General features: G+C 34.4%; 1 protein-coding gene across 1 annotated transcript in view; it reads left to right on the forward strand.

Annotated features, from left to right (window-relative positions):
- Window positions 1-1491: 1491 nt before the first annotated feature.
- Window positions 1492-25501, forward strand: part of LOC148939886 (syntaxin-binding protein 5-like) — a 169120-nt gene continuing 145110 nt past the window's right edge. Inside the window, exon 1 of the mRNA XM_089106469.1 lies at window positions 1492-1741. Within this exon, the coding sequence (XP_088962595.1) occupies window positions 1547-1741 (195 nt within the window). The 5' untranslated portion in view covers window positions 1492-1546. The remainder of the gene's footprint in view (window positions 1742-25501) is intronic.

Raw genomic sequence — 25501 nt, forward strand, 5'->3', positions numbered from 1 at the left:
ATCAAATAATATACCAAGCGTAAAACTACCACAAATCAGCATCGATAAATAAATGAAACGCAAAATGAATAGAAATTGCGATAAATAACCGAGTCAAACTCAGAACGACATGAGTGTATTAACGCCATTACTAGGTATTATGAAATTAACATTACCTACTAGGTATTATGAAATTAACAGTCAAAACCCCATGCCTTCCCAAGGCCAGAACATAAATTGCACTTTACTGAAAAAAATACAAATGAATAGGCATTGTCAGTTTTATGTAAATGTACTCATATTTATTCCTTAAAATGTTAATAATATTTTATTTATTTAAGTTGTAAAAAATGAAAACATTTGAATATTTTTTTCCCTGGTTGATAGATAGTCTATCATCCATCCATCCTAGGGCAGAACTAAAGGTGGATATTCATAGAACTAAGGGATGATGGAGATTTTTGGGCTGACTCATGACGGACAATGTCCGCTGGACTTGTATGCAAAGCAGGTAATCAACAGCTGCATAGCGTATGGCATCTTTGTAGGTTTGTACTTGGTTCTGTGTCATATTTTGTTGGCGCCGAAGATTGTGATGGCGTTGTTCTTCGAACATAATTTTTCTTTCTTCTTCACTCTCATTTTTGAACCGTTTTGATTCTTGCTGTTGCTTTTCTTTTAGCAACACAATTCCTTCTTTTTCACTTCATTTTTGACACGTTTTGATACTCGCTTTCTCGCGATTGCTTGTAATTCTCACTGCCGCTTATGTTTTAATCGCATATATCCTTGTTCTAGCTGTGTATATCTTTTAGCTGCATATTTCTATGTTCTTTACTTTTGTTTTAAATCTTGCTGCCGCTTCTCTTGGAACCCTGTGTTTCTTTGTTCTTCACTTTTGTTTTTGACTCTTTGTAATTATTACTGATGCAAGTATTCTGACTGTATATATTTGTTCTTACTTGTCGTTTATCATTACTTTAGTTATTTTGTAATACTCTTTATCTTAGCTGCTTGGATTAGTCTTGTCATCGTGTGATGATCTAGGTTGTTCGAGTGTCCTTTAGACATTATGAACCTAATTCAACTACCTTTTATAAATAAGCCAATTACACTTGGTATTTTATACTCAGCTTTGTTCCTTTTGTAATGTTACATACGTAATAGGTATAAAAACTATACGTTCACTTTGGGGGGGGGGATTATTTAATCTATTCTCTTGAAATGTACTCATAAATATGACTTCAATCATACGATTTCTCTTGTCAATCTTATGTTTCTTGTGTAATTTTGCCTGCATCATAGACACTGAAAGCTATGCAACCACTACTGATGCATATATGACTCATGTATTCTTTTCGAATGTTCGTATAGGGGGGTGGTAGGAAAGTGGCGAATATTAGATGGAAAAATGTCCCCATCCCAATAGACGCTACTATTATTGTCTGTATACATATCATCTTACTTTTAATTCTTCAATCAAATTTTCTAAATTTTTTGAAGGCACGAGGATGGTACTATAAAATTTTGGGACACGTCGTCTGTCACGCTCCAAGTCTTGTATAAAATGAAGATTACCAAGAACTTTGAGAAATGGAAGTCCAAATCTTCGACAGATTCAGGCAGCGCCGGCGACATAGAGCTATTTGCAGTGACGCATGTTGCATTATGTTCTGAGAGTAAGATGCTGGCTGTTGCTATTACCTCAAACAATGTCATTTTATGCAAATTTAGAAAGGTTGAATCAACCGGAGATTTAAATGTGAGTTAATTTTGTTTTAAGTATTATCAAGCTGTATTGGTTTAAGTATTTACAGTGGGGGGGGGGGGATAATGAGAACCATTTCTTGAGGAGCCTAAAAAGGTCGAATGTCGCTGATGTATTTACATATATACATGCTAAAACGGACCAAAATTAGGGTATTTTACGCGTGAAAACGGAGCTGTTGTCTCTTGGGGAAATTTTCTTAAAATCCCCCCTCTCGATGTTTCAATATATATATATATATATATATATATATATATATATATATATATATATATATATATATATATATATATATATATATATATATATATATATATATATATATATATATATATATATATATATATATATATATATATATATATATATATATATATATATATATATATATATATATATATATATATATATATATATATATATATATATATATATATATATATATATGTATATGTTTGTGAAAAATAATTGTCTATGCATTTACGTATTAATGTATCTATTCTGTTTCTCGAAAAGGGCTCCATATTTTTTTCAGGAAATTGGTATCTTGGGATACTGTCGCATAACAAAAAAAGATCTAGATAAGTCAGAAGTCTAAGAAAAACCGTTAAGAGCATTAATTTTGGTTTTTGCAAATGACGTCATGTACTGTGTTATTACATCATATAAGCATTTCTTATGACATCATATATGGCATCATATAAGTATTTTCTTATATGTTGTTATGCATAGAATAGATAAGATTGTTGATTTTCCAACAAAACAGTTATTTATATATTATAATGTCTGTTGAAAGGCCCAAAAAAAATCGAAAATTTGCAGTTGCAGTTACTTTAAATGATGATTCTTTGGAATCAACACCAGAACTATCAAACGTGATAAGATGTGAAATTTGACAACCTGGACCACCAATTGAGATAACAGCAATACGGAGAGCTAAAGCAAAGGCCATTGCTGAATTGTCTGAAGCAATCAAAATCCGAAAACGTATCAAAAATGAAAATGAAGAGCAAAGACACGGCCGGTTAGAAGATATGCGAAAATGACAGTTAGAGCGTGATAAAAATGAAAATGAAGGGCAAAGGTACACGCGGTTATAAGACATACGACACCGAACAGGTGAGGGAGTCAAAAATGAAAATGAAGAGCAGAGAGTCAATGAAAATCAACCTGGACAGTGAGAATCAAAACGTGTCAAAATTAAGAATTATAGCGTTGATGGTTGGGTTTGGAATTTTTACATGGATATGGCTATCAATGCCTACCATACCTTTGTTAAAAAAAACAAAGGTTTGGCGATATTTATCTCATAATGACGAAAGATAAGCCGAAGTGTAATACTACTACTACTACTAACAACTCACCGCATCACCAAGCCGCTTGATGCCAACACAGCTACACGCGCTCCTCCTCCATCCCAATCTATTCAAAGCCTCCCTCTTTACACACTCTCACGAGATTCCCATGTCCTTTAAATCTTTCTTTATGACGTCCTCCCACCCCAGACGGGGACGACCTGCTTACCGTTTAGCCCTAGATGGTTGGCCGAAAAGAACAATCTTCGGCAATCTGTCATCCTTTATCCGCACAATGTGCCCTAAACACCTCAACCTTTCTTTTATTATAACCCTAGAGAGCGGTATTGAACCACATTTTTCGTATAGCCTATTGTTTTAAATACGGTTAGTCAGCCGGGTACCCAGAACAATCCTTAAGCAATTTCTCTGGAAAACCTCTAGCAAATCTCCATCCGCTTTTCGGAGCGTCCATGCTTCAGAGCCATATTTGACCACTGTCATCACTGTAGCTTCGAATATTCTAATCTTGGTTTGCAGACTTATCTTCCTATTCTTCCAGACTTTTTTTAACTGTAAAAAAACACCCTGAGCCTTGGCTATTCTATTTTTAACATCTTCACTGCTCCCACCATCTTTACTAATGATACTACCAAGGTAAGTGAAGTTGCCCACCTGATCAATCTTTTCTTTTCCCAACGTCACCTTTTCTTCTTCACTTATTCCTAGCCTTAGTGACTTAGTCTTCCTAACATTAATTTTCAAACCGATTCTAACACCCTGAACTCAAAAAACCTCTAAAACTTCATTCATATTACTCACACTTTTATCTAGGATGCTTAAATCATCAGCATAATCTAAGTCCAGGAGAATTTTTCCTCCCCATTTCATTCCGTGGTCTCCCATTGCTTTTCCTGTGCTCCTTAAAACAAAGCCAATCAAAATAATCCATACAAGGGGGATAAAACACAACCCTGCTTAACTCCTGATTTAATACAAAACCAGCTGCTAACCTCATTTCCTACCTTAACCGCAGCACTGTTATTCTCGTACATAGCACTAATCACTTTAATGTATTTGTCTGGTATACCATACAAGGATAAAATCTTTACTAAATCTCTTCTATCAACAGAATAGAATGCTTGCTCATAATTTCTAAAACTGAGTATCAAAGGTGTTTGATAAATCATGCACTTCTAAATTATTAGCCTAAGAGTGAAAATTTGGTAGACACATCCTCTACCTTTTCTAAAACCGCACTGTTCTTCTCTTAAAACTTTGTCTACGGCATCTCTCAGTCTAAAAAGTATCATATTACTATGTAAATTGCTACCTGCAGAGACCAGACTATTGCCTCGATAATTACCACACTCACTCTTATCACCTTTTTTATATATTGGCTTAATTAAGGTTTTTCTAAAATCGTTAGGTACTTCCCCTTTTTCAAAAATCATATTCATTATCTTGAATAACTTATTTCTAACCTCGGAGCCACCATATTTAAGAAACTCATTTACCACCCTATCAGCACCTGGAACCTTATTATTCTTTAATCCTTTTAGTACTGTTGCTGATTCCTCCTCACAAAACAAATCTTCCTTCACATCCAAGGTATCACAAACTTTTTCATTTTCTTCTATATTTTTTCCTGCAACTTCAGTTCAGTTTTTCAGTTCAATATGGGTTTTAATTCAAAAAAATATATATAAAAATACACTTAACTTAGATCCTTGTGCATTGATGCACGTTTGGGCCTGTAATAATTGCACACTCTAAATACAGCGTGGCCTCCTGTCCTCTCCAATTTCCAACCCGAACCACCATCAAATAACAATAAATTTAACACAACTTCTCCTCCGCTCACACCCCTTGAAGTATCAAACTAAAATATGATAATTAATAATAATATCGACAAATTCTAAACATAATAATAATAAAATAAATCTAGTAAAAAAAATTTAATCTTTTAGATATTTTTTCACATTCTTTTTAAAGGAGCCGAGAAACCTATATTACCTCATCTCTTGCGGAAGTGCATTCCACTCTCTAGCACACGCAATTCTAGGAGAAAATTCCGACCTAGCTCTCGGCTTCGGGGGTATGTAAATGTCTGATGAAGATCGTGTATTTAAACTATGGATTTGTGATGCTAGTGTGAATAAGCCTTTATATGGTGATGGGAGTGTTCCTGAAAAATATTTAAAACAAAAAACAGTGCAAGATAGTCTGTAAAGTGATCCCATTGATAGTCTGTTCCGTGTTGGGCCTAAAATTTGAAGTGCTTTATTGTGAACTGAGTTTAGTCTCTGCAAATGTGTCTTGAAATTAGATTGCCAAACCGTAGAGCAATATTGACTGTGAGGTTTTATAACAGCATTGTAAACCAGGATCAGTATTTTTTTAAGGAAATGGTGTCTGAGTTTTCTCGAGATTCCAAGGTTCCTTGAAAGCTTCGTCTCGATACTTGCTTTGTGGTGTCTGAAAGAGAGGTTTTCGTCGATCAAAACCCCTAGGTAACGAACGTGTCTTTTTTCTGGTCTCTTGATAAGTCCACGAGAGGTGTCAATACCAATCAAATCAGGAGCCAGCGAATCTATACGTGAAAAAAATAAAACACTTGATTTGTCAATGTTGATGACTAGACAATTTGCGTCCATCCACAGGTACGTTTCTTCAAGAATGTCTTGTAGTTTCGTTTTGAGAGACTTGATGTTCCATTCAGAGCTTGCCATAAGTGAGTCATCCGCAAATGTTGTTAGTTCTTCCTCGGCTTCTACTATAGACCCCGGCGTCGTTTGTGGGTGACATAGTTTGCAGCAATAAGGGCTACGACTTGCAGAAGCCAGTACTTGCTGAAGATCATTTACGTGAGTAAAAACAATACCGGTCCCAATTTAGAGACCTGTGGCATCCCGCAGTTAACTACGACATCATTTGTATGGTCATTTCCTGTGTACATTCGACGATTTTCCAGGTAAGACTTAAACCAATCTAGGACTTGGCCACGAACTCCAATATGATCCAGCTTTCCTAGTAATATTTCTTGGTGCGTGCTATCAAACGCTTTCTTAATATCTAGAAGCACTGCTGCAGGTAAAGTAACCGAATCTAGGATTCTGTTTACGAATAAACTTAGTGAAGTAAGGGCGTCTTCGGTTGAATGGCCAGCCCTAAACCCGAATTGGCGGCTGTTAAAAAAGCCTTTGGCCTCTAAATATTTGTAAAGCTGGTTTTTCATTGGCGTTTCAAAGACTTTCGATAAAACTGATAAGATTGAGATTGGTCTATAATTTTCTGTGTCTGTATGACTTCCACCTTTGTGAAGAGGTATTATCTTTGCCTTTTTTAACATTTCAGGAAAAATCCCTTTATCTAATGAAAGATTTATAAGGTAAGTTAGTGGCTCAGAAATGGTCGTCATTATTGCTTTAAGTGCCTGTGTGTGGACAAGGTTAAAATCTGCAGTAGAATACTCCTTCAAATTTCTTACTATTAATTCGAGATGACGTGGTGTTGCAGGACTCGCTGCCATTGATCTCATTCACTTTGGACCAAGGTAATCTTTGTATGATTTAGATGGTACCCCGACGGAATTTGATGTGGTATAGCTGATATTTGCAAAAACTGTGCTTAGAGATGCGGGAACCTGTGTAGGTTCGGTAATTTTTTTATTATTCATGACCATGGTAGCTGGTCCAAAGGAAGGCTTATTGGCTGGACGTAGTACTGATTTGATAATTTTACAATCTTTTTCAATTTTCATTCCGCTTCCCGTCAGAATTTGATGTAAATAGTAACGCTTAGCTCTTTGTGACACAGTCTGAAGGACTTTCCTGTATTGCTCATACTCCTTTAGCCGCGCTAAGCTCGGAAAGCGTCTATTCTCTCCCCAAAGGTGGTTTTTCTTATTCACACAGGCCAGAAGACCATTCGTCATCCAGGGGCTAATTGGCTGGTCTTTTTGTCGTTTATTAGTTCTCGGGTTTCTCCCTCGACATCTACAGTATACATCCGAGAACGTCGAGTGAAATGACTCAAATGCTTCGTTTACATCTTGAATATCCATTACGTTATCCCAGTTTAATTGCTCTAGCTCCTGTTTTAAATTCTTCAAGTTTTCCTCTGTTAAACATATAATCGCTAACATAGGGTTGATCCGTGACCTTATCTTATCTGGTTCTGAAAGGGCGAGTGTTGCATGAATGGGGAAGTGGTCTGATGTGTCGCTGACGAGGACTGCTACCGACTCTGGGAGCAAGGAGCTGAATATGTTGTCGATAAGTGAATGCGTACTCTCAGTAATCCGTGTCGGAATCGTAACAGCAGGATATAGGCCTGAACCTGCCATATTATTTAGCAAATCTGCTGCTTCGGCCGTTAGCAGAATACTGAGGTTAATGTTGAAATCGCCCATGAGAATAAGCTCATTTTTTTACACTGGGCTAGCTCCAGAACTTGAGCCATATGTTCCATAAACTGAGACGTTGACCCTGACGGAGAACAATAAATTTCACCCACAATAAATTTTTTCTTTGGGGACAGCCATACTTCTAAGAACAACGACTCCAAAATTACTTCAGTATTTCGTGTAAGGTCTTACCTAATTTGAACCTTGTGTGTGTCGCGGATATAAATTGCTATACCACCCCTTTTCATCTGTTTTCTGTGGAGAAAATGGCTAGTGTAACCTGGAATGTCCAAAAGGCTTTCGGTTTGTTGTGTAATAAATGTTTCACATAGACCTATACAATCTGGTCTAAGCTCCCGACATGACGACTCTAGATCAGAAAATGAGGAATACAGTCCTTGGCAATTCAAATGAAATATCGAAAGTTGAGAATCAGAAGACCTCCCAGTAATTAAATTAGAAATTACATATTTACTTTTAGGAAAATTTTTATCATCAAACAAATGGAAATCATTTTCTTGACCAATTTCTTGATCAAAAATAAGCTTGAGATTTAAATAAGACTCTTCTAAATTTTTTAATCTATCTATATCAAAATCTCTGATACCTCTCGGGGATGAAGCTGAAGAAAAAGTCATCACTTACAAACTACAATCGGCGGTCCGTCGTGAAAATTCAAGAAGAGCAAGGAGTAAAAAACAATGAACATACCCAATTGAACTTCTTTATGGAACACTGAAAGGAAACAAAAATAAACTAGATACCTTGAATTTTGGGAACATGAAAAAGAGAAAAGAAAATTGAACAAATATGAAACAAAAAAAGAAGAAAAAAAAATTTTTGCTTTACATCCTTCACTGCAATACAGCTTAAAACAGAATTACTGTGCGGATTCAACAATAATTAAAAAAAATTCTCACGATATCACGTACATAAAAATTAAACATCGGAGAAAAAAAAAATTACAAAACTACTGGTCGGAAACAACCTCCTCTGGGTCGTTTTTTGCAAACAGTTTTATCGGATCGAAACAGTCATCATCGTATTTAAACCACATCTATGAGCTTTTTGACTTTTTTTGTCTCCAGCCAGAGTTTCACGTTAAGCTGGACAACATGAGTCTTACTGACCTTCTCTGCTCCCTTTGCATTTTTTAGCTTGTAACCGAGAGCCAATAATTTCTCTCTTCGCTTTCCTAATTCAGCAGGTAAGTCAGTTGACACGTTGTAGCCCGTTTTCTTTAGTTTACCACATTCTTTAAGAATCAATGAGCGATCATAATTCTTGAGCTGCACGAAAATAGGCTCAACTGTTTTTTTCCTACCGCTTCGCAGACTAGGACCAACAACATCATCAGACGCGGTGAATTTTTTGACCCTATACGCTACACTTATGCCTATTAGAACAGTATCTGCAATCCTGAGTTTTTTTTCCGAAAAAATGGTTTGCTGTATCATGAAAGTTTTCAGATTCATTTGGAGAATCGATCCCGCAGAGCAGAATCTTGTTTCTCCGTGTATGTAAATGCACTAAAAGTGTTGTCGATTTCATCTTAATCAGTTCCAATTTTAACAGCTTATTTTCAGTCTTCAACACCTTATTTTCTTGTTGTAGCATCGAAATCGTAGCAGTTAACTCATCCATTCGCCAGTCAAAATGCTCTTTTGTTAGTGATGTAGCCATCTCTTATTTTTTCAACAATTATGCCGCACAATTTAAAAAATCCTTAAAAAGTCATGAAAGGAAACTTACTCGCAAGGGCCCGTAATTTGTAATATCCAGATATTACTTAGGGCCCACTTTTGCAATCGCAATCAGTCAAAACTTATTATCCAAATTGTTTATCCAAGCAGCGTCCTTTGGGCAAGTGACGTAGCTAATCCAAATTCATTTCACACCCGGAGACCTTCACTGTCTGAATGCTAACAGGTAACTCTATCTCGGTTAAGCAAGTTCTCAAAATGTTCGGCCCATCTCTCTTTAGTTTTTTCCTTATCGCTAATTGCAACCCCATTCCTATCTTTAACTGGGACAAGTCCGGATTGACTACTCCCTCTCAATTTGTTAACGTGCCAGTACAATATTTTACTATTATGCCGTCTAGCTGTATCCTCCAGATCCTTGGAAATTTTATCCTTGGCCTCCACTTCACACCTCCTTAGTTTGTGTTTCAATTTTTTCTCCACTTTTTTTACATTTCTTTTGTTTTCATATAATCTATCGCTCAGATAGTTCTTGTTCAGGCCCTTTGTCCTTTCAATTAAACATAAAGCTTTTTCACTAAAATTCTTAACTACAGTTCTATATTTCTTCCCTGAGACGCCTTCGGCAACTTCACAAATTATTTTCACAAAATCATTCCAACAATCCTCCACATTATAGAATTTTGAACTGTCAAATTTGGTATTCAACTGTTCCTGGAAAGCTATTCCCAAATTCTTACCCTTGAGCCTACTCACATCATAACTTCCCGGTAGGTAGTTAACCTTCCGATATTTCAGCTTTAAATTAGCCCTAACAGCTTTAAATTGACACTACTAGATGGTGATCTTTACTTTTAACATCAATAACAGCACTCCTATATACCCTAGTATCTTGTATTGATCCTCCCAGTCTTCGGTTTACTATAACAGAAGCAAACAAATTGAAAATGATAGCGATGGTGATTGGGTTTTGGGTTTTGACATGGATAAGGTCATCAATACCTACTATACCTTTGAAAATCAAAAATATGGTCTGGATAATCGTTGGAAGAAAAAGAAGTTTTTGTCCCACTACCTGAACAATTAAAATAAACAAAAGGTTCGGTGATATGTCTTTTATAATGACAAGAGACAAGCCAGGTCAAAAGAAGATGTTTTTGTCCCTCCACCTGATCAATTAAAAGAAACAAAGGTGGTCATCAATGCCTTCCATGCCTTTGAAAATCAAAAACCTGGACTAGATAAATCGTTGGAAGAAAAAGAATTTTTTGTCCAACCATCTGAACCATTGAAAAAAACAAAGGTTCAGCAATATGTCTTTCATAATAACAAAAGACAAGCCGAGGTAAAATTTATAGATCCAATAAAAAAAAATGTAATTTTACAAAGGCGCCACTTCTAATTTAAGGTCCATTTTGACGTCATGACATCAAGAAAAGGCTCAAATTACCTGTGTTTAGAAGACAAGAGACAGTGAGAATGTATTGATAGAAACCTGCCGCGTGTCGCGTGCCAGTACTCCCAATGCTGTATATACTATCTTAATATACGAAAAATAGTTGTGTATGTATTTATGTATGTATGTATTTATTCTGTTTCTCAAAAATGGATCCATATTTTTTCAGGAAAGGTGGTATCTTGGGATATTCTTGCATAAAAAAAAGATCTAGATAAGTCAGAAGTCTAAGAAAAATCGTTAAGAGCATTAATTTTGGTTTTTGCAAATGACGTCATGTACTGTGTTATTACATCATATAAGCATTTCTTATGACATCATATAAGTATTTTCTTATGTGATTGCATGTATAGCTTAAATAAGATTGCTGAGTTTCCGATGTAATAGTTATTTACATAATATAATGTCTGTTGAAAGGCCCAAAAAACGAAAATTTTCAGTTGCAGTTACTATAAATGATGATTCTTTGGAACCAAAAGCTATACTATCAAACGTATTAAGATGTGAAATTTGATAATCTGGACCATCAATTGCGACAACATCAATACGAACAGCTATAGCAAAGGCCATTGCTAAATTTTCTGAAGTAATCAAAATCTAAAAACGTATCAAAAATGAAAACGAAGAGTAAAGACACAGGTGATTGGAAGATATGCGAAAACGACAATTAGAGCGTGTTAAAATTGAAAATGAAGGGCAAAGACACACGCGGTTAGAAGACATACGACACCAAATAAGTTGTGGATTCAAAAATTAAAAAGGAAAAGTAGCGAGTCAATGAAAATCAACCTGGACAGCGAGAATCAAAACGTATCAAAATCGAAAATTATAGCGTTGATTGTTGGGTTTGGAATATTTACATGGATATGGTCATCAATGCCTACCATAGCTTTGTTAAAAAAACAAAGGTTTGGCGATATTTATTTCATAATGACGAAAGATAAGCCGAGGTGTAACGAAGCAAACAAATTGAAAATGATAGCGATGATGATTGGGTTTTGGGTTTTGACATGGATAAGGTCATCAATACCTACTATACCTTTGAAAATCAAAAATATGGACTGGATAATCGTTGGAAGAAAAAGAAGTTTTTTTCCTACCTCCTGAACAATTAAAATAAACAAAAGGCTCGGCGATACGTCTTTTATAATGACAAGAGACAAGCCAGGTCAAAAGAAGATGTTTTTTCCCTCCACCTGATTAATTAAAAGAAACAAAGGTGGTCGTCAATGCCTTCAATGCCTTTGAAAATCAAAAACCTGGACTAGATAAATCGTTGGAAGAAAAAGAATTTTTTGTCCAACCACCTGAACCATTGAAAGAAACAAAGGTTCAGCAATATGACTTTCATAATAAAAAAAGACAAGCCGAGGTAAAATTTATAGATCCAATAAAAAAAATGTAATTTTACAATGGCACCACTTCTAATTTAAGGTCTATTTTGACGTCATGACATCAAGAAAAGGCTCAAATTACCTGTGTTGGGAAGACAAGCGACAGTGAGAATCTATATATAGAAGCCTTGCCGCATGCCAAGTGCCAGGGACAGTACTCCCAATACTGTATATACTATCTTTGTATGTGAAAAATAGTTGTGTAGGTATTTATGTATGTATGTATTTATTCTGTTTCTCAAAAATAGATCCATATTTTTTCAGGAAAATTGATATGTCGGGATATTCTCGCATAAAAAAAAGATCTAGATAAGTCAGAAGTCTGAGAAAAATCGTTAAAGGCCCAAAAATGAAAATTTGCAGTTGCAGTTACTATAAATGATGATTCTTTGGAACCAAAAGCTATACTATCAAACGTATTAAGATGTGAAATTTGATAATCTGGACCGTCAATTGCGACAACATCAATACGAACAGCTATAGCAAAGGCCATTGCTAAATTTTTTGAAGTAATCAAAATCTAAAAACGTATCAAAAATGAAAACGAAGAGTAAAGACACAGGTGATTGGAAGATATGCGAAAACGACAATTAGAACGTGTTAAAATTGAAAATGAAGGGCAAAGACACACGCGGTTAGAAGACATACGACACCAAATAAGTTGTGGATTCAAAATTAAAAAGGAAAAGCAGCGATTCAATGAAAATCAACCTGGACAGCGAGATCAAAACGTGTCAAAATTGAAAATGATAGCGATTATGATTGGGTCTGGGATTTCGACATGGATAAGGTCAATGCCTGCCATACTTTTGTTAAAAAATAAAGGTTCGGCGATATGTATTTCATAAGGACGAAAGATAAGGCGAGGTGTAACGAAGCAAACAAATTGAAAATGATAGCGATGATGATTGGATTTTGGATTTTAACATGGATATGGTTATCAATACCTACCATACATTTGAAATTCAAGAATATGGATCGGATAAATCGTTGGATGAAATAGAAGTTTTTGTACCATTACCTGAAAAATAAAAAGAAACAAACGTTCTACAATATGTCTTTCATAATGAAAAAAGAAAAGCGAAGGCAAAAGATGAAGTTTTTGCCCCACCATCTGAACAATTAAAAGAAACAAAGGTGGTAGTCAATGCCTTCATACCTTGTAAATTCATAAACCTGGACTAGATAAATCGTTGGAAGAAAAATAAGTTTTTGCCCCACCACCTGAACAATTAAAAGATTAATTGTTCATTGTGAACAATTAAAAGAACAATTAAAACAATTAAACACCACAAACACCACCTGAACAAAAGAACACCACCTGAACAATTAAAAGACGCAAAGGTTTGGCGATATTTCTTTCATAATGACAAAAGACAACTCGAGGCAAACGTTAAAGGTCCAATAAAAAAAATATAATTTTACAAAGGCACCACTTCTAATTTAAGGTTCATTTGGACGTCATGACATCAAGGAAAGGCTCAAATTGTCTGCGTTTAGAAGACAAGTGACAGTGAGAATCTATATATAGAAGCCTGCCGCATGCCCCAAACCTTTGTTTAAAAAAAAAAAAAACAAAGGTTCGACAATGTGCGTTTTGTAGTTACAAAAAATGAGTTAAGGTGTAATGAACCATACAAATTAGAAATGATGGCAATCATAATTCAGGTTTGGAATTATACACTGATACTGTCACCGATATCTATCGTACTTTTGATAAGAAAAAATACGGACTGAATAAATCATTTGAAGAAAAAGAAGTTTTTGTCCCACCACCTGGACAATTAAAAGAAACAAAAGGTTCGGCGATATGTCATTCATAATGACAAAAGACAATCCGAGGCAAAAGTTAAAGTTCCAATAAAAAGAAACGGAATTTTACAGCCAAGGCAAAACTAGCCAAGGCAAAAGAAGAAGTTTTTGTCCCCCCACCTGAACTATTAAAAGATACGAAGGTGGTCGTCAATGTCTACCATACCTTTGAAAATAAAAAACATAGACTACATAAATCATTGGAAGAAAAAGAAATTTTTGTCCCACCACCTGAACAATTGAACGAAACAAAGGTTCGGCGATATGTCCTTCATAATGACAAAAGACAACCCGAGGCAAAAGTTCCAATTATTTAATGTAATTTTACAAAGGCACCAGTTCTAATTTAAGGTCCATTTGGACGTCATGACATCAAGAAAAGGCTCAAATTATGTGCGTTTAGAAGACAAGTGACAGTGAGAATTTATGTATAGAAGCCTGCCGCGTGCCGAGTACCGTGCTCTGGGTTCAGAGCTGGAAAAACTATCAGTTCCCAAATTTATCAAGGTAAACTATCAGTTCCCAAATTTATCAAGGTAAAGACCCTATCCCAATAGGTGAAAGTTCCGGTGCCTACAGAATTCCTTGCTCGTGTGGTCTTTGGTATATCGGAAGAACTGATCAGCGACTTACGGATAAATTAACTCAGCACTCTACTTCAATTAATAAAACACTTACAAAGGGGGGAAAACAGAAAATTTTGACTCTGCCCTTGCAGAGCACATTTTTGAAAACCCAGACCATACTATTTTATTTAATCAAGCTAGCCTAATATCGCATGACAAAGGTATTGTCCAGCACTACAGAGAAGCTGTCGAGATCTATAAATACCAGAATTAAGGTCCAGCTTTGAACAGGGATTCAGGTGCTTTAAGAATACATGAGTCGTATTTCAGTTTTCTCATAAGAAAAGCCAATACTTTAATAGTCCCAAATATAAATCTTGTAACACTTTCCTATTCACTTAATCAGACACGTCAACAACCAGTAAGTCTCAAAGAGTTTCTGCAAGGAATGCAACTATTAAAATCAGAAATCTGATTACATAGCTCTCCAATTCATTCAGTTGCTGGTTCGTTTTGTTTTCAGTGAAACCAAAATTAAGGCTCTTCCTCTCAGACTTCTTTCGATTTTTCTCAGACTTCTGACCTATCTAGATGTTTCTTTTTTTTGCTACAATATCCCAAGATACCAATTCTCCCAAAAAAATATGGAGCCGGTTTTGAGAACACATATACATACATACATACATACACACACAACTATTACTCGCATATAAAGATAGTATATATATATATATATATATATATATATATATATATATATATATATATATATATATATATATATATATATATATATATATATATATATATATATATATATATATATATATATATATATATATATATATATATATATATATATATATATATATATATATATATATATATATATATATATATATATATATATATATATATATATATATATATATATATATATATATATATATATATATATATATATATATATATATATATAAATACGATGAAAATACGTTCCCATGGTTCTAATTTATATCCTTCAATTAGAGAGGTCAATGGCTAAAAAAATGGAATTGTCAGTGAAAAACTCACAAATATAGCTCTTAATATGGCTTTTCAGTGTGTTTTCCAACGAAAATATGCAAAATACGAAGAAAATACGTTCCCATTATTCTAATTCACATCCCTCAATTAGGAAGGTAAAGGCTTGGCTTAAACAAATAGACTTCTCAGTGAAAAACTCACATATACAGCTATTAATATGACTTTTCAGTAGTTTTTTCGACGAAAATACGCAAAATATTATGAAAATAGGTTTCAATAATTCTCTTTCATATCCTTCAATTAGGGAATATATATATATATATACATACATATATATATATATATATATATATATATATATATATATATATATATATATATATATATATATATATATATATATATATATAATATATATATATATATATATATATATATATATATATATATATATAGCTAAATAATTTCTGAGACCACACTGGCTAATCATGATAAACCAAAAATCGCGAAGAAAGGAAACGAGGACAATTAACAGCATGTAATTATACAAATTTAGTAATTAAATATTTTTAGTTTTATGTAGTCAAACTCTCAAATTTCAACAAATGTGGTAAACGTGGTAAAACAGTCAAGTGTTGAGTTTTAAAAAAGAAGAAAAATCTCATAGGACTAAAACTGGGGGAAAATAAATACCGCTCTATTTTGGTTGAAAACGCTACGTTTTTTGTTTATATATAGCTTTTTGGCAAATATTTCAATTTTTAAATTATTAATGCTGAAAGACGAAACGTGGTAAAACGGTCAAGTGTTGAGTTTTAAAAAAGAAGAAAAATCTCATAGGACTAAAACTGGGGGAAAATAAATACCGCTCTATTTTGGTTGAAAACGCTACGATTTTTTGTTTATATATAGCTTTTTGGCAAATATTTCAATTTTTAAATTATTAATGCTGAAAGACGAAATTAGCATGTTACTTATCAAGCGACCTCTACAGCATGTAATTATACAAATTTAGTAATTAAATATTTTTAGTTTTATGTAGTCAAACTCTCAAATTTCAACAAATGTGGTAAACGTGGTAAAACGGTCAAGTGTTGAGTTTTAAAAAAGAAGAAAAATCTCATAGGACTAAAACTGGGGGAAAATAAATACCGCTCTATTTTTGTTGAAAACGCTACGTTTTTTAGCCTATATTAGATTAAAGTATCTTATAGCCTAAGTTTACTAAATGATAGCCCGAATACATCTGAGGCTCAGTGGCAGGCGTAAAAAAGTCGACAGAATTTAGTCTATGACTCTGTGGAGCAAAAATAAAACATCGAAGTCCTAGCCTATTATTTTTAGAAGTAAAAAGCTCGCCAAAATTCTGCGAGTAACCTTCACCTCTCCCCCCACAAGATCTGGAATCGACCTCTGGGTGTGCCCGCTGCCTAAGTGGAGTTTTGCGTGCTTTTATATTGTTTGCCAAATTTATGAAGGTGAATTTCTAGGTGTAACAACCCTGTCATCAATTAAATATTTCAGAAGACGGTATGATGAGTGAGCATGAAAACCATTTTTAAAGTAATCAAGTAATACGCAAACTCTCCACAGGATGGTTGGGGTGAAGGTCCAAAATAAATTGACTGAAAGAAGTAGTCTTTTATCCGAGTATCACAGTATTTTACACTTTTTGTATGATTCTAGGTTTCTAAGGGCTGATGCCTCCCCCCTGCTTTTCTTCTCAGCTCCCATCTTTAAAGCAATAAAGCTGTAATTTAGCACAGGCAAAAATAAGATATTTCTTTGAAAAGCTCACAAAAATAGTTCTTATGTGAATTTTTCATGTTAAATCTCTTTTTTTGCAACGAAATTGTAGTAACAGCGATCTGAACAACAAGAAAACATGAATATCACAAATAATGACATGAGCTAGCAAGCAATAGTCCGTTAAAATTTTTAACTGACCACATTATATGATCTCCCTTGTTCCTCCCTCTTACAGTTAACATGTGTGCATTTAAGTATATGTTTTTCAAAATATAGTGGGGGGGGATCAATTCTAATTTTCTTTTTTTATTTTATTTTTCAGTCAAAATGCAAAAAAAAGGCATTCTTTAGTGAAAGTACCGCAAAAAATGTATTTTTTTAAAATGCACTTTTCAAAACCTAGGGGGGGGGGGAGTTTTTTATCAATGAAAATACCAAAAAAGGCATTTTTCAATAAAAAAAATAACACAGAAAATATACTTTGCAAAACCTGGAAGGATTTAAGTGGCAAATGCCCCCTTCCTATCTTCACATCCTCAGTTGACGTTGCTTCACCTCACTACCCCACTCCTTTCAATTTATTAACAAATATATATTATTGCACTAAATAACTAATTTTACTTTTAAATGAATTAATAGGGTACTTGTATGATATGTCGCCGACCACTCAAGAAGTGAATTTAGGTCAATCTTAATGAAATATACCTAAGCATATGATAAAAATATAATACTTTAGACACAAATTTGGGCTATATATTTGCACGTTAAGGGGTGGGGGTGGTAGAGTACAGTGGGTCTTCATGCCAGGTGTGTTAGTTACAATTATTCTGATATTATGAAGTAATAATTGTTTTCTAACTTCAAACTGTACAAATAATTTACCCCACCCTCAAATGTGCAAATATACAGCCCAAATTATATATTTTCCATCTATTCTGTCACTTATTTTTGTCGTGTCTCACGCTAAGCTGAAAGTAACTAGCGAAAGAAACCGGTTTACAATGTCTCAATGGATGAACAACTTGATTGGTCGGTGCTATATCATACAAGTATCGATAAAAATATTTATTCAGTTAATATTTAATATTTTATTTTAATTCATTGCGTATCAGTTAAATGTATAAATTATAATCAAGCGTTAAATCATTTAACCAATTATAATAAACGATATTTTTTTTTTTTTGACGGCTTAGGATAAACTTTTCATTAAAATGCTAAAGATTTGTGCATTGTGCTAGATTTGTGCATTTTCTCAAATAGCTGCACTGACCTGTTTTCTATTAGGTCAAAATTTGCGAAAAGTTCTGTCGAGGAATTGTATAAAGTTGTAAAAGCCTTTGCATGGAAGCAAACGGTTAAAAAGCAGAGCAATCCAGGTAAATTCTATCATTATCGACCAAGTATTTTGCTGTTAAAATGACCCTACAGGCTAAATGCATGTTATACCTTGTAGCTCACTATATGCGTGATATCTTCCATTTTTAGATATATTAAGTCAAGTCACGCAAAAGTCAGCCCTTAATGCCGAGTTCTTTTAGCCTATAGCCAAATGACTTTTCGGTTGGGCGATTCTTAATGTGCTCTACAAAACCGAAAGGCAATAACTCCAACTCATACTGGAATTTTGAGTTCTTGTTTGAGCTGATTTGCAATTTCTGCAAGAGAGAGAAAATTAGGAAGTCTAAATTCTTATAGATGATGGTATAGAATGAAACTGTGATAAACTAAAAAAAAAAAAAAAAAAAAAAAAAAAAAAAAAAAAAAAAAAAAAAAGGTTTTACATAATAGGGAAGAGTGATCCTCGTTAAAGTGAATTAAGTCTGCAACATAGTACAGTTATCGACTAAATTACTGATTCATGCCCTATAATATTATATACCCTAATCAAAATACTAAACCTCATAGAGCATTTTAAAAAATTTTGTATTGAAGTTAATTATAGAAGTTTGACATACTTCTGACTGCAAAAAAACCGCGCAGCAGTGGAAAGAGTTATATACGAGATTCGAGTTTTTGCACTTGCTTTGAAATATATATATATATATATATATATATATATATATATATATATATATATATATATATATATATATATATATATATATATATATATATATATATATATATATATATATATATTCTTAATTACACTCCACATGAAAAATAACATAAATATCAAGTTTCACTCATTGATGTCAACGCTTCATTTACATATTTACATAACTGCCTGATTGTCCTTTTTACAGTCGTTTTAAGGATCCCTGGGAACTCTAAGTTACCACCCTCAAAATACTTTTCCCTTAATAGAGAAAGTTACTGGCACTCGGTGAGAATAGGGGCCATATCCGCAATACCTAGGTTACATCTGGGGCAAGGCTAATCCGCATCTGCATCTAGGGCCACCCTTTTTCTTTCAAATACTCTTTTTCTATTTTTTGGTGGCAGGCAATTCGCTCGGATCCGAAACCAAGTCCTAAATGTCTCCCCGGTAGTCCTAGTTTAAAATAATATTCAAATCCAAATATCTCTTTTACATGGGAATAAAACTTCAATGTTTCAGATGTTTTAACTGCCTGGGTCCACATTTGGACTTCCTGGTCTTTTATTCTTTCTATAATCATAGCCAAAAACGGCTCACCCTGATCTGAGGGTCCCAGCCTCTCATTCCAAATATAGGATCCTAACCCTAATCTATCTTAAACACTTTTTGTTTGATACGGCCACGATCTTTTAGGCTTCGACCGTAGCACATCCACATAAGCTGCTTGTGCTAACCTATCTTCTGGCATACTTAGAACTTTTAGCCAGTACCGGATCATCTGCGCTAATCTACTCATTCTCAGCGAAAATATACCTAGGTCACCTTTTATTGCCTGATTGTGGGTCGTTACGTGAAGACCAACTAATCTCTTAAAGTGTTGCAGCTGAATTGATTCCAATTTTGGTGCCTGGTCATGCCCCCAGAGTTCAGCTCCGTAATGGATAGTAGGCAAAACTTTAGAATTAAAAACATATTTATGCATTTTTAGGTCTTTTATACTTGAAAGCCTTGAATTACGTAAAATGACAGCTGAAACTGCTGTCCCTCTCTTAATCATCTCTTTTACATGCTCTTTCCATCCTCCTTTTGCTGAAAGTGTTACTCCCAAATATTTAAATTTTCGCGCTCTTTTACTTTTTCACCTTTATGATACCCTTTTTTCACCTTTATTCACACGAATTCCTCTAAAAACCACAATCTCGGTCTTGTTGATATTCAACACTAGTTTCTTTCTATCTAAATATTCTTCTAATATACTCAATAAGATTTAAAGCTCCTCTGGTGACTTGCCTATCAACACCGCATCATCAGCAAAAAGCAACAGAGATAACGTCAGGTTCTCTAGTGACACCGTAGGGGCCCATACCTTTTTTAAAATGGTCAACAATATCATTTACATACGACGTGAACAACCTAGGCGAAATACTACTACCCTGTTTTGCTTATTTTTTTTAATTTCAAACGGCGACATTAACCCCTTCCCTAAAACTTTAACTATACCAAATGTCTTTCTATACATATCAGCTAGTATCCTAACAAAAAGTCTTGGTAAGCAAACCTTTAACAGTTCTAAGCACAGGAAAATCCTATCAATATTGTCGAAGGCCTTTTCTAGATCTAAAAATGCAACGTACAACCTATGCTTCCCTTTTGCATATTTCTCTACAAGCGCCTGTAGGACTAAAACCCTATCAATAGCATTACATCCATTTGGAAACCATGCCTGCTCCTCGTTCAAAATCCTTTATTTTTCTAACGAATGAGCTAATCTAGAATCTACTATTCATTATAATATTTTGCTAAGACTAGGTACTAAAGATATCGGTCGATAAATACTGTGATCCACTGGGTCTCCCTTTTTGAATAGCGGCAAAATCAAGGATGTTTTCCACGGCGAGGACCATTCTCCAGAAGCCAGAACTGAGTTTAAAATAACCAAGAAGATGGGCATAAATAAAAGTTGGAATTGTTTCAAGATCTTCGTCGGGACTCCATCGCTACCAGGTGCTGATCCACCTTCCATGGCGCTTATGCATTCTTCGATTTCTTCTTCCGATGCGGGTTTTATCAGATCATAATCGTGTTCTTTCAGTGGTAGACTGGTTTCATTCTCTGTATTCGATAATTCGTCACTGAACCACCAGTCAAACGAACAGTCTTCCTGAACCGCGTCGTTGTAGTATGTAGGCCCTGTTTTCGGGTCAGCTACTTTTAGCGGAGCTATGGAGGCCCCTTTTTTTTATCTTTCTCTAGAAAGACCGCGTATCACTCTTTTCATAAAACTGGATCAGCTACTCCTTACCTTTTTGAATAGGCAGTCTCTTCTTCTGTTTTAAAAGGCGTTTATACTCCCGGCGAACATTTTTAAATCTTGTTACTAGTCGAACCCTATTTTCCTCTTTTTCCTCTCCCCTCAAAATCTCCATTTCTTTAATCAATTCTAATTTTTTTATTCTAAATCCCTCATCAAAAAGTTCTATATCCTTACAACCTCCTTTATTTCCTAGAACTGGGCCTGCTATTTCATGTAAAATCTCCGTGAACTCTTCTATCAATCTATCATGGTTATTTATCTTCTCTAAATCACTTAGCCTTATGGCTACATCATCATCTGAAAACGCTTCACTTAATTTAACATTTTCCTCTGTAGACCATTCCCTAGGTATCTGACGTCTAAAATTTTATTAAAAATACGACTTTAACCTGAAATATCCCTCCTTTGGGGAGCACTCCTTGATCTAATTTCTAAAAATACCGGTAGACGGTCCGATCCTACTAGGTTAAGCACATCCACATTAAGGTAATTCGGATCCCAGCGAATATCCACCCAAACATAATCAATTAAACTTGCTTTAGCCCCAGATACGCATGTAAAGTCACCCCGATTTTTATCCTTTCCAAATGTTTCATTTCTAATCATCAAACCCGATTCTGCGCTTAGTGTCAGCAACCTTCTACCCCATTGATTTATTCTTCTTTTTTCATCCCTGCTAGCTCTGGAAGTTCTGTAGACGGTTGGGACTGCTGACGGAATACCTTGAATTATTCATCGCTAGTATAAGCATTAAAATCACCCATTAATATCAATCTATCATTTTCAAAATAGCTCTTTTTTCATCTAATTCTTTTACCAACAAATTCCACGTATCTTAATTTCGGTACGAGCTATTTTGAGGCGGAATATAAATCGATCCTATTACAATACACAGTCCATCCCAACATCCTAATCTAATCCAAATAATATTTTCTGATTTACTTTTCAGCTTTGTGTAACTTTTGAAAGACTCATCTTTTATCAACACTACAATGCCTCCAAAATAACGATTGTTCAAAGCTAACTCTCGCGATACACTTTCCACATTGAAACCTCTTACTTTTGGAGTTTCACTAGGACAATGCCAGGTTTCTATTAATGCTACAAAGTCAAAATTTGACAAATCACTTTCCACAGAACTTAACTTATTTTTTATACCCTGTACATTCCAAGATACAAACTTCAGGGTTTGTGTATGGCCTTGTCGATGCTATTAGGCTCCGTAATCACTCGGGGGAAAGCTAACCGGTAATAATCGTCGCCCCTAGGCCTACTAATACCCCTGTACTGCCAAGGCTGTATTTTTTGTAGCTGCCTGAACGGGTGTGTGTTTTGTCTGTAAATTGGTGGCCAATTCCCTTCAGTAACCCGGCTTGTCAATGGCTTCTCATTTCTTTGCCGTACATTTGTAGCGGTGCGACTGTAAGTATTATCAACGGGGCTAATATTGCTACTTTTACGATCTTTCCTGTTCCTATTGTTTTCGGCAAGTTGCTGTTTCTTTCAACTATCCTGTTCGTGTCACTTTCATTACCAGAACAGTCCGACTGACCTGAAGGGCAATTCTGGACTGAGCTCTAGTTATTTTCATTCACATTAGCGGCATTTATACCTCTGATCTCTGAGTTACTTTGCTGGATTAGGGGCCCTAATTGGGTGGCTTACCGTCATTTCTTTTACTTTTTGACATTCACAATCGTATGTTTACGTTCTACCTTCAATGATAAGCCTATCGCCTTTGAGCCGCGCATTTTGACCTTTTACTAGGGCTTGGGACAGCACTGGCTTGAAATTTTTTCTAGCCTCGCGTTGATACGTAGTGTAGTCCGGAGCAACCCCTACGCCGTTCTGTTTCAATACAAAACTTTTCTTGAGAACCACATTTCGTATTTCCAAGTCGTGCCACTTAACTATTACAGGGCCTGATCTCAGGCGGAAAGCATCCTTTATGTCCCTCCGAGAAAGCTGTAGGTTCGGGAGTCACCAGCTAAGAAACTTGCAAATCTCATCCTTCAAACTCGACTGGGATGGACCAGTCACAGGGAAATTGTAAAACACGAGGTTATAACGCTTTATTTCTGCCTCCAATGAGTCAATTTTCAGTGTAGATTCCCTGAATTTGTTCCTCATTTCCGCTAGATCGTTTGAAATTTCTGATTTTGTTGTATCTAGCTGTTTACTAAAACTATTCATTTTTGCCTCTATACCGGATAAGCTGTTTGAGAGCTGTGTGATCAAATCCAGTTTGAAATTTATTTCACGCATAAACTGAGAAATAGCGTCGGGATATGACGCATCCGGAAGTTGAGGTGGCTGAATCTGATTCCCCTCCATTTCAGCTTGCTTATTCAAGATAATTAAGATTGCCTACCTTATTCTCTGCAAGCAGTATTCTCCGGCACTAGAGTTTATTCGTTGCGTCCCACTTTAGCCCGGGACAAAACTTCGTAGAGCTCTCTTCCTCAGTTGTTATCGAAATGAATCTTTATCCGGAGACGCTGCTATGCTAGGGGGGGGGACGTGGCTAACTTCTCCCCGTCCTTGCGCACTGTATTGTGTATTAACTGTTTTAAACTAATTAATTAAAAAAAACTTTCCGAAAAATAAGTTTTTCAAAGAAAAGTAAAGGCTGTTTTAAACTTAAGCTCAGGAGATTCAAATACCTGTTAAAATTCAAACTCAAAACGGCCATAAATTACTATTAAAGAATAAATGAAACTTAAAACGAACAGAAATTAAATGAACTATCAGACCAAAAAACATACAACAAGTAATAATATAAATGAATAAATAGATCTTAAAGTGAGTAATGCTTAGATTGAATATAAAAATCAAGCTGAAAGCGAAAACAAATATTTTGCTATGAAAGTATAAATGAAATTTAAAACGAACAGAAATTAAATAACAATCAATGCGAACAAACATACAATAAATATTAATATAAATGAATAAAGAAATCTTAAAACGAGTGAAACTTAAATTGAATATGCAAATCAAGTTTGAATCGAATAAAAGTAACTACAAACAAGAGTTTGGGTATCGCCTCACTGCAGAAGCCTAAAACCTACTGCGTCATTTGCGCTTATATATATATATATATATATATATATATATATATATATATATATATATATATATATATATATATATATATATATATATATATATATATATATATATATATATATATATATATATATATATGTATATATATATATATATATGAGAAAATTCGTTAAGAGCCTTAATTTTAGAAGAAAAAAAATTATGTGAGTGACGTCATTATTATATACATCAGTATTGCAATGACGTTGTCACGCTTGTCATATTTATGTGGAAAAATTAAAGATCTTCATGTATGGAGAATTTATATTAAATTGCTTAAAGGACAAAAAACTGGTAATTGCAAAAATATTTGCATATATTTTGACAAGGGATTACAACAATTCAAAAGCTTTAAAAAAGAAAACAAAAAGTTTGAAGCTTAGTAGAAATCGTTGTTAGAAATGGGACTTACGGTAACAATGAAATATCTTTGAATAGACATTAGTATGAAAAGATATTAAATTACGTAAACAGCAAAAAATTGGTAATTGCAAAAGTATTTGTGTATATTTTAACAAGAGATTACAACAATTCAAAACTTTAAAAAAGAAAATTAAAAGTTTGAAGCTTAGTAAAAATCGTTGTGGGAAAAACATCATTAACGAATTTTCTTTCTTATAAGCATAAGTGACGTCTTTTTAAGACATGAAAAAAAGTTGAAGAAATTTTTAAGTTCAGTTCATAATCGCTAAAGTTATTATACATAATAACTTTAGCGATAACTGCAAAAGTATTTACGGTGCCTGAGCAATAATTTTAATGTTTTAATTCAAACTATAAAAATACCTGAAATTTTTTTAAATATTATGTTTTTTTGTTAGATAAAATCCACTCGCTACGTGATTAAGCTTACAGGTTTGAACGCAACCAGTTATATAATGTCAG

Source organism: Artemia sp. Qi Xiang Cuo, chromosome 20 (assembly GCF_049724085.1).
Source record: "Artemia sp. Qi Xiang Cuo chromosome 20, ASM4972408v1, whole genome shotgun sequence".
Taxonomy (NCBI): domain Eukaryota; kingdom Metazoa; phylum Arthropoda; class Branchiopoda; order Anostraca; family Artemiidae; genus Artemia; species Artemia sp. Qi Xiang Cuo.